Below are 15,693 nucleotides of genomic sequence, written 5' to 3'. Positions count from 1 at the left end.
CCAATTTTTTCAGTGCACACAACACATTTCTAGGGTCATCTGGCGTACCGCAGTTTGAGAACCATGGCATTAGAGTATTGAAGTGATGGTAAAATGCTCTTTTCAATCCAACATAGTTGTTTTAGGAGTTTGTCTGCACCAAACACTGCTTCATGACTGGATGATCAGAGCAACATCTTTGCAAGCCTCAGACAATGAAACTGAATCTTGGTATACATGTAGAGGCTATTTTTTTGTTTATTTATCAATGCACAACAATATAACATACAGCAGTGGCTGTCACCAGTGAAATGCATTTTCCATGAGCTCACCAAGGAGAGCTAGAACAGAATTTGATAGAAGGTTACAAGAAGAATACAATAAATTATACAGTAACAATTTACAAGATTACGCAATAATAAAAAACGCAGGGGGAAAGAAAAAAAACGCAGTGGACTGACTATCAGTGGTTGTTTGGGTAATTGCTGGTGCCTACAGTGGGTGGCTGTTCAGCAGTCTTATTGCCCTAGGGAAAAAGCTGTTTTTAAAACTGTTGGTCTTTGTAGGTTTCGGTATCATTTTCCAGATGGTAGTAGGCAAAACAGATTGTGGTTTGGGTGACTGGGGTCCTTGAGTGTAGACCTGGCTTTCTTGAGGCATCTAACTTAGTAGATATCCTCGATGTATGGTAGCATGCAGCCGGTGATGAGCTGTGCTGATTTCACCACCCTCAGCAGTACTTTGCGATCCCGGGCGGAGCAGTTTCCATACCAGGCAGTGATACAGCCAGTCAGGATACTCTCAACAGTGCATCTGTAGAAGTTGGCTTGGATATGTAACAGCATGCCAAATTAGCCTGCGGAGAAAGAGTAGGCGCTGCTATGCTGTTTTGAGCACGATGTTGGTGTGGTGAGACCAGGTTAAGTCCTCTGTGATGTTAACACCTAAGAACTTAAAACTGCTGACCCTCTCCACTGCAGACCTACTGGTGTCTGCTCTCTCATATTTTCCGTAGTCCACGATCAACTCCTTAGTGTTGCTGGTGTTTAGAGAGAGTTTGTTATCCTGGCACTATTCTGACAGGATTTCAACCTCCTCCCTGTACGCAGTCTCATTACCATTCGTGAAATAATCAACATATGGTACAATATACCTGTATCTTTAAAATTTATATTCGTACAACACAATTTCTTATTGAGAACTGTGTGGAAGAGCATTTAAAACCAAGAGCTAAAGGCACATCTTTACCCAAATAAATTTGAGACTATGAAAGAAGTTACCCATTTAGTGTTATTGAAGTTAATTCCCTGGTTTCTTTCAAGAAGAAACTGGATGACATACTTCGAATAACTGCTCAATACCAAATGGGTTAGAGGGACCAAAATTGCCTTCTTTAGTTTGTAACTTTTTTATGGTCTTGGACAGCAGCACCATCTGTCATGGAAGTGAATTTGCTAAATCGTAATGCCCAGAATCTCTGTTAGGTTGAGAGCAAATTAACCCTAAAATGTTTATTTTTTTATGGCTATGAGGGTGTGACCATTTAAATATAGTTAGAATTAAGTGGTCATGGGCCTTATGGCCTTCTTTCATTTGTTACGATTCTTACAATCATATACTCCTTCCCTGGCAGTTTAATTCAAACAATGTTAACCAGTAGGCAGATAATCAGTATCCACTCATCTACCACATTATAGCTGTCTGTGAACCCTAGCTAAAAATTAACACACAATATGAATGTTTTGAGAATGTCTTAAAAATGTAATTATGCTGACACTGAAGCTGAAGGTTTTATGCTTTCACACAATAATACAATCAATTGATATAAATCCCTGAAAAAATAACATTCTAAGCAAATCTTTATCTTATATAAAAATGTCAGATATGGATCTAAAACTAATACCGTTCAAAAACGTAATGTGAACAACACCATATTTTGGTTTTTTTACATCTGCTCATATAGCTAAATTGCTAGATCCAGGAAATGCAGACTAGCTAACTTTGACTTATAATGTGCTGTCAAAAGGAAGTGTTTCCTGATGAAATTGCCTCTGACCTCTTTGTAGCTTGCATAAACTTGTAAACAAGTCTGTGAGAAACCACTTTTGACCACTGGAGTGTGCACTTGCTACAGCTGCGTTTAACCTGTGTAATTTCCCCTTGAAGAACTGCAATAAAAGCTCAGTCATTTCAATTGTATTGTAGTTAAATATCCTTGGTTATTGCATTTCCTTGCATTTTTATATAATTTTTTGTTTCTATAGCAGTTTACATACAGGAACAGCACCCACTTCATCCACCAGCACCCATACTGGTGATTTGTAGAAGCCATTATGGTCCAGCATACCCACTGCACAGCGTGCGAGGTAGAAAACTGACTTAATGGTATAATATAATATACAGCTGGGTGCTATTGCAAAGTATATATTTAAAGAAATGTAAAATCCATGTTTTTAATGGAGGTCAAGATAAAATTAAAAAAAACTTACAATGTACATTAACTGAATGCTAACAAGAGATATAACCAGTTTACACATAACCAAAATACTGTTTTTTATTTTCCATACAATAGCTAAACTCCATTTAAGGAGGTTCTGCTTGTCTCTGTCTTATTACCACCAGTTGCTGAATGCAGTTTAGTACCATTGTCACTCCACTAAACATTCATGCTGAAACAGTAATGTGTATCCTTTGTTTTCTTACAGCTTTTTGTTTTGTAGCAGTTCTAGTACGGTTTGCTGTAATGATTAGTAAACGCCAATGAAAAATTTGGCCAGGACGCCGGGGTAACACCCTACTCTTTTTGAGAAACACCAAAGGGAATCTGGTAAAGAGTTTAGTAATGGTAGTACTACTTCATATGTGAATATAAAAATCCCCTTGCATAGCTTCCTATCACTATGCTTTGGAATACTCTAGCACAGTCTGCACTGGGGGCTCAACCTATACGATGCTATTATCGGTAACGATAACGGTATTAATGGTATTAAATCAGGGTCCCAGATCACTACACAATGCTTCACTCTTTTTACTTTATACTTCAGGGTTTTAAATACCTTGTATTATTACTAGATCATCAATAATGCATAATTTTTCCTATTCAAAATGTTTTTATATATGATAGAAATAAGCTGTCAAGTTTCTGTTTTTTTTAAAACATGGTGTTTGCTTATTCTATCACTCTTCAAATTTCAGTGAGTGTGTGTGTCAGTGCTTGCCCTATGATGGACTGGCATCCTGTCTGGTGTATACCCCACCTTGTGCCTGTTGCTTGCCTGGATAGGCTCTGGCTCCCCTGTGACCCTTAATTGGATGAAGCTCTTAGGAAATGGATGAATATTTATTAATCTTCCTGATTCAATACTAGCTGTAAGTCTTTTTGTATAAGTCTCTGTCAACTTTGCACACTGGAATGGTGCAATTTATGGTCATTTTGCAGTCTTGCTCAAGCTCTGTCAGTATGGTTGTGGGGTACAAATTGAGTCTGGGTGGTACCATACATCTTTCACTTCTTAATGATCAACTTCATCATGCTCAAAGGAATATTCAGTCTTTTTTAATGTTTTTTATGTTCTTTCCCTGATCTGTTGTTCGTTTGAAAGCTCATTGGTTTTCATGGTTGAGTCTTTGCTTGGAATTCACTACCTGACTGTGGGACCTTATAGAGGCAGATTCATTTGTTGTGAAATCATGTGACCACTACACAGACAGAAGCTGTTCTAATAATTTTGTGACTTTCCAAAGTAAATAAGTTCACCTGAACGTATTTAGATTTGCTGTAGAAATTACATATGCAATCTAAATATTTAAGTTCTCGATTTTTCTTTGCAGTTTTCACTGACATTTAACTTCTTTAACTTTCACCCATAAAAGTGTTCAGTTTGGACGGCAGTTTTTGGAAAATACTTACAAATATGGGTGATTATTTTTGTAAGGCACCACGTATACACTGCTTGATCTTTTTCCACATTTTTTCTTTGTAACATAAAGTCAAGACATTTTATGCAGCAGATCGTAGTGCTGTTGGCACTTAAAGGTCCTGAAATGATTTTCTTACTTAGTTTGTACCCACTCTTTTTAAACTGTAATAACATCAGTGAGAATTATCACATTTTACGTTGAAAAGATAAGGTGGTGTGCAACCTTTTGTTCGTGACTGCTTATTGATTTTATTTCCGCAGAACGTTTCAGCCTGGTGTGCAAAATTAAAAATATCCTATTGTCTAGGATATTGATTGAACAGCCAGAGTTCTGTTGGATAAGTAAAAGTTTGTTGTTGTTCTGCTTCAAATAAAGTGCAGGACAGAGAGAACGGTGATACTGAAGTGTATGGCAAACCTCTCCTCTAACTCAGGTGAGCTGGAGTGGCACGAGTCATTGGTGTAGTGCGAGAAAGTGGCCAGAAAAGATCTCTAAACCAGATCAACATTGCTCAGAAAGCACACTGATTGGGAGGATTATACTGTTTTTTTTTTCTTATTTTTGGTGCTTTATGATACTGATGTATGTTAGTTATAATACTGTTTAAATTTAAAAAAAGAGAAAAATGTATGAAATATCTACATTTTTGTTGTCTGCAGCTGGAGTGTGTTTTGGGGGATTTCAGCACATTGTGCTCTGGAACAACAAAAATCGACCTTTTAATTAGATTTTATTTCAGGCACAGATTTTTACAAAGTAATTTTTTGATTTATATAAAATGATTAGAGCAATACGTCTTTTGCCCACAGTCTAAATAACTGCTTAAAAAGTGCACTATACTATAACATACTTAATAGAGAATTTGTTTAATTAGTTTAATTTAATTATATACAAGACAGAAATTGAGCATAGAAAGATATAAAGTCTCTTTATAACCTAAATTCCATTACATTACATAGTCTTTTAATCTTCCAAATTATTAATACTGAGCTGATTGTTGATTGCTTAATTAACCCAAGTGCTACACTTAGATAATACACACTTGTTTGCTGAATATGCATCAAGGTTAATAGTTTAGTCTCTTGGAATTTGAAACAAAAGTTTTCCCGATAATGCTGAAGACAAAAATAATTCCCCTTGTGGGAATGGTTCCCACAGTTAACCACTTAACAGTGAAACACATTTAAGTGTACAGTGCTTGTAAGTAGATAAGAAATTGAGGTGCAGTTTTACAAAACCATTGGAAACCAAAGGCCATTGGATGGCCAAAGGCATCTATCCAGCCATGATCGGAAAGCCACTTATTTCTGATAAGGGTGGTGCAAACTTAACTTATCCAAGAAGAATGGGGTACAAGGCAGGGCTGCCCCTTGGATAGAATATTTGTGTACCTCAAACCACAGACACAGTTTTTAGGGCATATGTTAAGCATTTTAAACCCTGTTGGCAAAATCGACTCCTCATATACCCACATTTTCAAGCATTGAAAGTTGTTCCTAACCTAATGCAATTTTTTAAAGACTGGCAATCTAAAAATAAACTGTGTTCTTTCCTTAGGCCTCCAAATAATGGTAGTACTACTTCCCCTTTCACATTCAAAGACGCAGTCAGACACAACTTCAGTTGTGGCAAAGAAAGTATACTGGGACAGAAAAGCCATTAATTTATCATAAACATTAGGTACCTGTGTCAAGCAAGATCTCCCCTATTTGAACACCTATTTGAACTTGTTATTCAACCATCTTAGGTATATATATTTTTATCAGCAGGATGGAAAATAGAAAAACTGCATAACTGCAGCATAAGTATCCTATAATACTACCTTCTGTCTGTTAAAAATGTGCTTGATCATTTATAAAGGTGATAAATAGTATTCTAGTGATTATATTACTAAAATCTTATACATTATTAGTCCTCATTATTCTAAAATTGTATTTTTTTCTTTCAACTGAAAGTGCCTTTGTCTTGGGAACCACAGTGACATATTGAATTGACACTTGGAAGATTTCATGAACAACCAAAGCTTCTTCTGATTAGCTCTTCACATGTTGCTGTGGTGATTTCTCGCACACATCTGGTCATCATATATTTGGTGGAGTGCAGACTCCTGTGCAAAGCTCTGTTCAAAGACTGTTTGGCCAGTTAATTCCAAATGTGGTACATTCCAGTCTGATACTGGCACTACAGCTGACATATGGCAAAATGGAGCTCCTACACAAATTAAATGGTGTCTGACCATGGCAGGTTGTAGGAGCTGTTGGGCTGTTTGACTTCAGACTTGCCAGGTTTCATCACACCAAGACCTGTTTAAGAATAGCACCTCACAGTTTGCAGCAATAGTCTATATATCCACACTGGATAATACCCTGTTTGGTAAAGGGTGCCCAATGGCTCTATCTGAGCTCCGTGAAGTTTTCCCCCCTACAAACAGCACAAACGATGAAACCCACCTCATTCATTAGTGCTGCGTTTTTGCCATTGAAAGTGGCATTTGTTCTGCTTTCATTTCCGAGATATAGCACCTCTTTTTTTCGGGGTCGTGACGTCACTCGGCCTGAACTGCTCTCATTCGTTAGTGCTGCGTTTCTTAGTGCTACTTTTCAACGGCCGGTCTGTACCGTTGAAAGTAGCATTTTTGCTGCTTTTGTTTCCGAGATATCGCACCTTCTTTTTCGGGCGATCACGTGACCATGCACGGCGACCTTGACCGTAGGTAACCCTGTCTGCCAAGTTCAAGTGCTCTGTTACTGGTGCAACAGTAACAATTCTGCAATTTTGTTTCTCTATTTGACCGGGTGGGGAGTGGCGGTTGATTTTGCATTTCATACCAGTATCTTCTGTGCTTTTCTGTGAATAGCAAAATTAAATTTTCACTAATATCATACCCTAATCAGAAGAGTTGCAGGTGTAGCCTTAAAAAGCTAACATTAACAAACCATTGCATATTCTTACAAAGAGGCTTTAACAAGCCCATCTTAATACTTAGTAGCAGTGTCCTTTTTTAAAAATCTGAAGAAGTAATCAGTTTCTCACTGTCTCCTTAAATAAACTTGCGCACCAAGGGATTTGTAAAGATTCCATCCATCTGTCAAGCCACATATTTAAAAAGGCTTGAATTTGCAACTTTATGAACAACAAGACCACTGTTGTTCTTTTTATACAAAGCACATTCGTCAATATGAAAAGAAACAGGTTTTTTTTTAAGGGGACTATGTACAAAGTTGACAGGTAGTTCATAACGCATCCAAGAAACAACATTGGAAAGGCTACCATCTCACATATGCAGACCATGGCAATATTGGGAAAAATGTTTTCTTTCACAGCAGTGAACAAATAAGTTCTTTACTAAACTGTCATTATCCAGGATTACTGTTTGCACATACCCAAATAAAAAAAAGTGGGTAAATGGTGAGACATGCACCAAACCTAAGGCTAGGACAGCTGTTTTTTAGTTCTGGCAATATTGACAGATACAAAAAATCCAGATACGACCTCTGGAAAGCCATCAAAATAGCTAAATACAACTATAGAGTTAAATAAGTAATATTATCACGGCTGCAACACACAGAACATGTGGATTGGTATACGCACCATTACAGACTACAAAACGCAACCCAGCTATATCACACAACAGTCTGTCTCTCTTCCTGATGAGCTAAATTCATTTTATGCTCGGTTTGAGGTCAGTTACGCAGATCCAGCCAGGAGGATTCCAGAAAACCAAGGTGGAAACCCACTGATCATATCCAGAGCGGATGTGTGTAAGGTTTTTAAAAAGACCAATCCACACAAGGCTCCTGATGCTATCCCTGTCCGTGTTCTAAAGGGATGTGCAGACCAGCTGGCATGTCTTCTCAGACATATTCAATCTTTCTCTACCTCAGTCTATAGTTCCTTCCTGCTTTATAAAAAACACCATTATCCCTGCTCCTAAGAAACCCAGAGTCAATTGCCTGAATATCTACTGCCCCGTTGCACTCACATCAGTTATCATGAAGTGCTTTGAGCGTAGCGGTTGGTCAAAGCATACATCGCCTCCTCACTGCCTGACACACTAGATCCACTACAATTGGCGTATCACCAGAACTGGTCAACAGAGGATGCTATTGCCATTGCCCTCTCATACCTGTATAAGAAAGGAACATATTTGAGAATGCAGTTTGTTGATTACAGCTCAGCATTACAATAGTGCCCTCCAAGCTTGTCATCAAGCTCCAGGACCTGGGACTGAACACCTCCCTTTGTAATTGGATCCTGGACTTCTTGACAGAACATCTGCGGGTGGTGAGGGTGGGAACCAACATATCCTCTACCCTGACTCTAAACTCTGCTTAGCCCTGTCCTCTACTCCTTATCTACCCATGATTATGTCATTAGGCGTAACTCAAACTCTGTCATTAAGTTTGCGGATGATACAACAGTCATCGGCCTGATCACAAATGGTGAAGAGTCTGCGTACAGGGAGGAGGTTGAAACCCTGGCAGCATTCCTGGGAGTTAACATCACAGAGGACTTAACCTGGACCCACCACACCAACATCGTGGTCAAAGCAGCACAGCAGCGCCTATTCTTTCTCTGCAGGCTAAAGAAGTTTGGCATGCCATCACATATTCAGGCCAGCTTCTACAGGTGCACTATTGAGAGCATCACTGCCTGGTATGGGAACTGCTACGCCCGGGATCCCAAAGTACTGCTGAGGGTGGTGAAGTCAGTGCAGCTCATTACCGGCTGTGAGCTACCAAACATCCAGGATGTTACTCAGCTAGATGTCTTAAGAAGGCCAGGTCCATTCTCAAGGACCCCAGTCATCCCAGTCACACACTGTTTTCACTTCTACCATCTGGTAAACAGTATCGAAGCATTCGGTCAAAGTCCAACATATTACGGAACAGCTTCTACAGTACCTCCAGGCAATAAGACTGCTAAATAGCCCAGCTGCAGTTCCTTCAGCAAATCACCATAATGGGTGTTTTATGGTATTTGGCATACTGCACTACTTGGACATAATGTATTGCATACACCCTGGACACATAGCAGCTTTATTTATATTGAGTTTTGTCTGAGTTTATTTTATTCAATTTCTATTGCACTATTATCTATTATTATGCAACCTTTATTTTGTGATTTTTATCTCCCCCCCCCCCCCCCCCTGGTGACCTCGTAGAAAAGACATTTCATTGCCAGCAACTACTGCTGAGTCTGGTCGGGTGGGTGGATGTTTTACATTTCAATCTAGCGTCTTCTTTTTTTGGCTGTGATGTCACTCTGTGACGTAAAAAAACGTGTCATCAAGCTATAACCTATATAAAAGGCTGACCCTGCACTCTGGCCCCAAGCTTCTCCCTGTCTGTCTTATGGAGAGCAAGCTGGGGTATGCAAAAAGACAAATTCCTAATACAAGAAATTGTATATGGCCATTAAAGTAATCTTATCTTATCTCTTATCTTATTACAGAAACCAGCACAAACTAATAATGAGGTGGGTTTCATCATTTGTGCTGTTTGTAGGGGGGGCAATTTCACAGAGCTCTCTACTGGCTCTTAAGTAGCTTTTCAGTCAGTGAACACTAAACTTGGTTTGTGTCTTTGTAGTTTCCCCTTGTAGGCCATTCACTCTCTTTAAGCAAGTGGATAGGGAATTACTAGGAAATCTTTGAAAGTGCTTGCAGTTTTCTAGTTGTTTTTATAATGTTGTAATCAATCTATTTAACATCCTCCCAATAAACCTATTGAGAATTACTGAAGTCTTGTTTTAACATTCCATATCTATAGTCAGCATCTTGTGTGCAGAACCTAGTGCTAAAGGATGAAGGAATAAAACTTCTTGAACCCAGACACAAACATTATGATTAAGTCACAAGCATGTTGCTACTGGGCAAAATCAATGCATTAGGTAAGCAATCAAATTAATATATCTTCCAATGTATTGGTCATAGTTTTAGTATGTTTGTGGTCTATTTCAAGTTTATGAATTAATTAGTTGTTAAGGACTGGTTTTGAGATTCCTCTTACCAGTTTTGTTTCTGAGTGAAGATGCGACTGGAATAGGTTGCTTTTTCTCCTGCAGTTGCCTTGTGCAATTAAAGTCAACAAATCTAAATTCCCTTTCATCGTGTTTATGTATTGTAGGTGTTTTCACAGTGTTCTCTAGAGCTGAGAGCTACAGTGATCAGCTAATATTGAAGGTGACTGATACTTGTTCAGACTGTAGCATCAACACAAGTTACATTCTGCAACAGTATTGCAGTACTGTGTTAATCACACCAGACAGGTGCCTTGTAATTCCTTCAATCCATCTTTTGCAAATGTTGTCATTCGCCTGCTTTCTCTCTTCATGAAAATTTATTTTCAGGATATTTAATCACCAGCTACAGTATCATGGCACCTAAAGCAGGTAATGGCACAAAGTGCTTTAAAGCTAAGATACTGATTTCCATGACTCTGGCCGAGCAGCTTCATTCATTGATTATACAGTTTTCCCCCTAGTATAGCCAAATAATTTTTTTTGTTACAACTAGATATGTTGATTTTTCTTTGTTCTGTTCTTTCAGTGACTGGATTTCTGTTGCTTTCATTTTAATATTCACTTTGCAAGTGCTCACAGCTTATAGTGATAACAGGTACCTAACTGTTTCACATCTCATCTAAAGCTTTCACATCTCATCTCATTCCTGAGCTAGGAATGATCACCAAAAATTGGATTTCAGATTTTGATTCATGAGCATTACCCTTATATACTTACAGCTACACAGATGGCAGATTTAATGAAGAAAGCTGGTTTTCTTGCCCGTCTCAAAGTATCTTAAACTCTTTAACTGGTTATATCTCAGAAGGGGATAAATTAAATTGGTGCTGTTTTTCAGTATCAGTTTTCATTACCTGAATGAAAGTTTCTGTTATTTGTGATCACAGGACTGCAGCCTCTTATTGCTAATTTGAAAGTCAGTCTTTCCACAGTGGCTAACATCATGACAAAATTGAGTTGTGCCAACTGTGAACAAAATCTGTTTTTTGTAGGTTTGTGCCTTACTGTTGTGAATGTGCAAAAAAGCAAAACTGTTTCTTTAAGATATGTGAACTTGTTCCATGTTTTTCTGATCCCAAGAATTCCTTGAAGATAATTCCTGTATTGAATTTAGAGTGGGAAGTGTTAAAAATGATGCTAAGAGTTCCTATGTGTTAGAAAGCTTTCTTGATGTGCAGAAATCACAAGCTCAGTAGATACTTATGCTGACTAGCAGTTTTAAGTATAGCTATAAAACTCATTGAAATATCACATTAAAGAAAACTGCTTCTTTGCAAGAGATTATTCAGTGAAAGGAACAGAACTTTTAATTTAACATTGATAAATACAAGAAAGCTGTTCATTTCAGTGGTGACATACTTGTCATACATTAGTAAGTTATTTCTCTGTTTTCATTAAACATTGATTAGTGAATGATTTGATATAGGTGTTATGATTGATCTTTCTCTTACTTGAATTGAGTCAGGGGAGAAATAAATTGGTCATAGTAAACATTTCCATCATTAAAATGTCAGATCCATTCTGTTATGAATGACTGATAATTCAGCTGTTCACTATGTAGATTCTAATTGCACACTCTAGTAGCTAATTAAGATATAAAGAGTTCGTACGTGATGAACAGCACTCAGTTTTCTTTTCCTTTCAGGGTCATTTGGATTTGTGACAATTTAATATTATGAACCCAGATTTTTTGCTATCAATATAGTTTTTTAAAAAGCTAATATATAATGAACCAATGCCATGACAGGATAAAAATATGAATACAACAGGAGCTGTGGATTATAGTGTAGCATTACTTGTACTGTACATGACTGATCAATAAATCAACTATATACCTTAGTTTATGCTCGTGTTAACACCAATTTATTCTTAACTGCAAACCCTTTAATGACAAAAATCAATAGACTATAAATAGGTATTCACTAGTACCAAGCAATGCATTCTCTCGTGCTTTTCAAGAGAAATTATGAATATATGCTTTTGTCCCCACTTTTGCAATTGTTTTAATTATTTTCACATAGTTCTGTTCTATGTGGTGATACGTACTTTTCCCAACCTGCTAAATTTCACAGACTCACTAACATCCTTTATAACCTTAATTTGGGTACCTTATTGTATGAAATAAACTAAAAGTGATTTTTTTCTTTTCCAATGCAGCTGTTCCACCAAACATCGCTGACCTGAAGAACTTGGAGGTGCTAAATTTCTTCAACAACCAAATAGAGGAGCTTCCCACACAGATCAGCAGTCTTCAGAAACTCAAGCACCTCAACCTGGGGTGAGTTCTCACAGCACACAACACAACCTTTACACTCTTTAGTTTTCTTTCTGCAGGTGAGTTGAAAATGGGTTATAAGAGGATGCACAAAGACACGGTTGCTAGAGAGTAGCTAAACATTAACCTGTCAAATATTATACCGGAAAACCTACCAGTGAAAGCTGGTGTTGGCATTCACGATTAAAAGTATAATTAGAAGATTTTTTAATCCAATTTTAAGATTACATTATTTTTGGCAAATATACAATGTAGGTTCGGGTTAATCAACTGCGCTTCTGGATTTTTTAATAATGGATTATTATTCCTCCCTTAAGTAAAAATGTGTGCTGTATAAGTAAAAAGGGACTAAGTACTACACTGATGTTCTGTACCTGGTTACAGGTCAGGTCAGTCTAATGTCTAATCACATTAGACACATACAGTTTTTAGCGCTATAACAAAACTGTTTGGCTCCATGATCGTTTTTGAACAAGGCAGAAATAAATTTCAATTAATTAACAAATGTCTTTGAATGGTGCACCCAACTGATAAGCTACTTCATTACTTTGACCTAGAGCTGGGCGATAATTCGCTAACGATAATTATCGCGATATAATTTTCCTCGATTTAATTTTAACAAAAGTTCGATAAATGTTCGATATATGTGTTTATGCTTTGCGCGTGATATGTGCATGCGCACAAAATACTGCGCGAGGGCGGGTACGTGTTGCAGCTAACAGATTTGTTTAATGTTTCTGCTGTTTGGAAACTGTTTGTTGTGTTCTTAAAATAAAGAGTTCTTTAATTTACCAATTAACTGTCTGGTTTCTTCAACTTTCACTCAGGAGAAAAAATCTACCTTTAAACTTGAAAGAAATAATGATTTGACATTTATCGCGATAATTATCTATATCGACTGATACAAAATTTTTATCGTGATAATGTTTTTGCCCATATCGCCCAACCCTACTTTGACCCCACAATGACATGGTCAGAATTCAGTGCTGCTGGCTCCATCACAGTCCAGGAGGACAGGTTGAAGAAGCTCTATAGAAGTACCTCTGAGAAGTAACTTTGCTGTATGTTGGAAGTGATTTTTCCAATTTTATTTAAATTCAATTCAGTATATTTTTATATAGCGTCTTTCACAACAAGATTGCCCCAAGGTGCTTAACAATGCATGTAACCATACATGTTGTGAATGCAAAACAGAAAAGACCAGAAGACAATGGAGGAGAGGAACCAAGAACTCCTTAGTAAGGAGAAAAAAAAACCCTAGGGGTTCAAGGCCAACCCCTTTAGGAATGCTAACATTATACAATTAAAAAAAGAAATAAATGAATGAGGGTATTAATCCATCCATCATGTCTTTTGTATGTCAGTACTCCATGCAGATCTCTGTAGACCAGCAAAATCCTCCTAAACGATAGCAACTGTATATCAACGATGTCCCTCTTGGATCCATGGCAGTGATGCAGCATCCAACTCGGATGGTGCCCAGCCCGGGCACCATCCGGATATGTGGGGAGGAGAATAGGATAGTTTGGTCAGAACAGAGGTATCTCCCTGATGGGCCAACACAGAGACACACAATGGCATGTACAGCAGCACCAGCAGCCACGGTTGCAGCAGGCTGTAATGTAAGGTGTGAATACATTAGGCTGAAGTAATAGGTCTTCAGTCTGCATTTGAAGTACGTTTGAAAGTATATTGAAAGAAATATGAAAATAATTGACAATAAGTAGAAGGCTCATGAAACAATTTGAATTTTGAATCTTAGATTTCAAGCATTTTTTCTTTTACTTTTTCATGTATCTGAGGGTAAATGTGAGTGATGTGAATCATTGTAGAACTGAAATGTTTTCTTTTGCCTGTTCATGCTGACAGTTACAGATTTTTTAAAACACTTTTAATGATAATTGTTTCTGGATATGAAGCTGTAAGTATTGTGCTACATCATAAAGTGCCAGTTTGTTTCATAGGAAAAGTGAGATATTTACAGTGTCTGTGATGTAGTATAATATTTTACAACCAGAGCCTTTTCTGTTACCCCAATAATTCTTTACTCTTTTCACATCTGGGTGAAACACATGAATATAATTGGATTTAAAATAAAAAGTTTAAAACTGTTTTCTCAATGCAGTTCCATTAAGGGAACATTTAGATGGAAAACGTTATCAAGTACATAGCATTGTTGGTTCTTTCCTGTACTTGGAAAAAAAAGGTAACTTCTTTCCTTCCTTCAAATGGGTTATAGTGTAACTGAATGCCTTGGAGTACACTTAAAAGGCTGAGAGGTTTGAAACAAAGGATGTAGTACAATGTCATTTAGGATTAGGGCTTTTTTCTTCTTTCTAAATTGTACAATCTTCAATCTTAAAAGTATCTTTCAGAATAAATAACATATTTCATTGATTTGCTGTCAGATATGCCATTTTGGGCCATAATCTTAAACCATAAGCTTTGCTATGGTATTCATAGCACTGTAATCCGTTGAGAATGTCTGCTTGATCATATTTGTCAAAACCTTTCCCACTGTATGTAATTGCTTTTTTAATGCAAATTCTGAGTCAAACAGGTTGGTTATATTTTTCTAATCACGAAATTGAGCAGCATACTTTTAGAAACCTCTGTCTGATTCAATTTATTAAGCTGTGATTGAATCAGGAAGAACACATTTTCAAGAAAGTGATTATTAGTTTTCTTTTAAATGCTTAATAGTACTTTAAGATCATAAAATTGAGTGCGTTCCACATGACCGACTCAAATAGAATTCTAGCCTGTATAGAATACACCTTATAACATAATAGCAGCAAGAAAGAGAAACTGGTTATTATCACCAGTCTATATAACATCACTTCAGTGGGGAAAAAAAAGATTAACTATCCTAGAGTTTTGTCAAACAGTTCCACGACATATGATATACTCTCATCTTTGAACTTCATTTTAAGTCAGTTTAGCGCAGTAATGATGTGAAATTATTTTATATTTAAATAACTTATTTCAAATTGTAAAGAGTAAAGAAGCAACATCAGAACAACCAAAAACACGCGTCCCTCTAAGCTTTGACCCCTGTAATTAGTATGAACAGGCTGAGCACTCTGCCACGAGGCTTCGGTTCCCTGCCTGCGCTGGAAGTCCTGGACCTGACGTACAACAACTTGAATGAGTCTTCACTGCCAGGAAATTTCTTCTATCTCAGTAAGTAGTAGTAGTTCTTCGTGCTGCTCACAATCCCAGTACAGTGCGAGCAGTGTGGCTTCAGTTACGGCTGCCTGTAAACATTCATTAAGACTCGTATATCTTAACATTACATTGGTCTAGTGAGTAAACACTTAAACTGTGCCTCCAGTGCTAGTTTACTATCACACCCTTTGACACTTGGGGATGATTTTTATATCCAAGTAAACTAAAACAAGTACATGGATACACCAGTGCTGATCAATATACTCTCACTAATAGACATGTAAACTGTAATATGGGGTGCTTTTGTATTTAGTGAATTATCTGTA

The 15,693-nt window shown here is 37.4% G+C and overlaps 1 protein-coding gene across 4 annotated transcripts in view; it reads left to right on the top strand.

The window, feature by feature from the left end:
* rsu1 (Ras suppressor protein 1) overlaps window positions 1-15,693 on the top strand; it is an 80,960-nt gene that overhangs the window by 8,522 nt on the left and 56,745 nt on the right. For all 4 annotated transcript variants that reach the window (XM_088643350.1, XM_088643353.1, XM_088643352.1 and 1 more), the window contains exons 4-5: window positions 12,082-12,202; window positions 15,264-15,382. In XM_088643350.1, the coding sequence (XP_088499476.1) occupies window positions 12,082-12,202; window positions 15,264-15,382 (240 nt within the window). The remainder of the gene's footprint in view (window positions 1-12,081; window positions 12,203-15,263; window positions 15,383-15,693) is intronic.

The sequence above is a fragment of the Lepisosteus platostomus genome, chromosome 8 (assembly GCF_059453375.1).
Source record: "Lepisosteus platostomus isolate fLepPlt1 chromosome 8, fLepPlt1.hap1, whole genome shotgun sequence".
NCBI lineage: Eukaryota > Metazoa > Chordata > Actinopteri > Semionotiformes > Lepisosteidae > Lepisosteus > Lepisosteus platostomus.
Note: the sequence above shows the minus strand (reverse complement) of the source record. Positions and strands in the feature narration are given on the sequence as shown.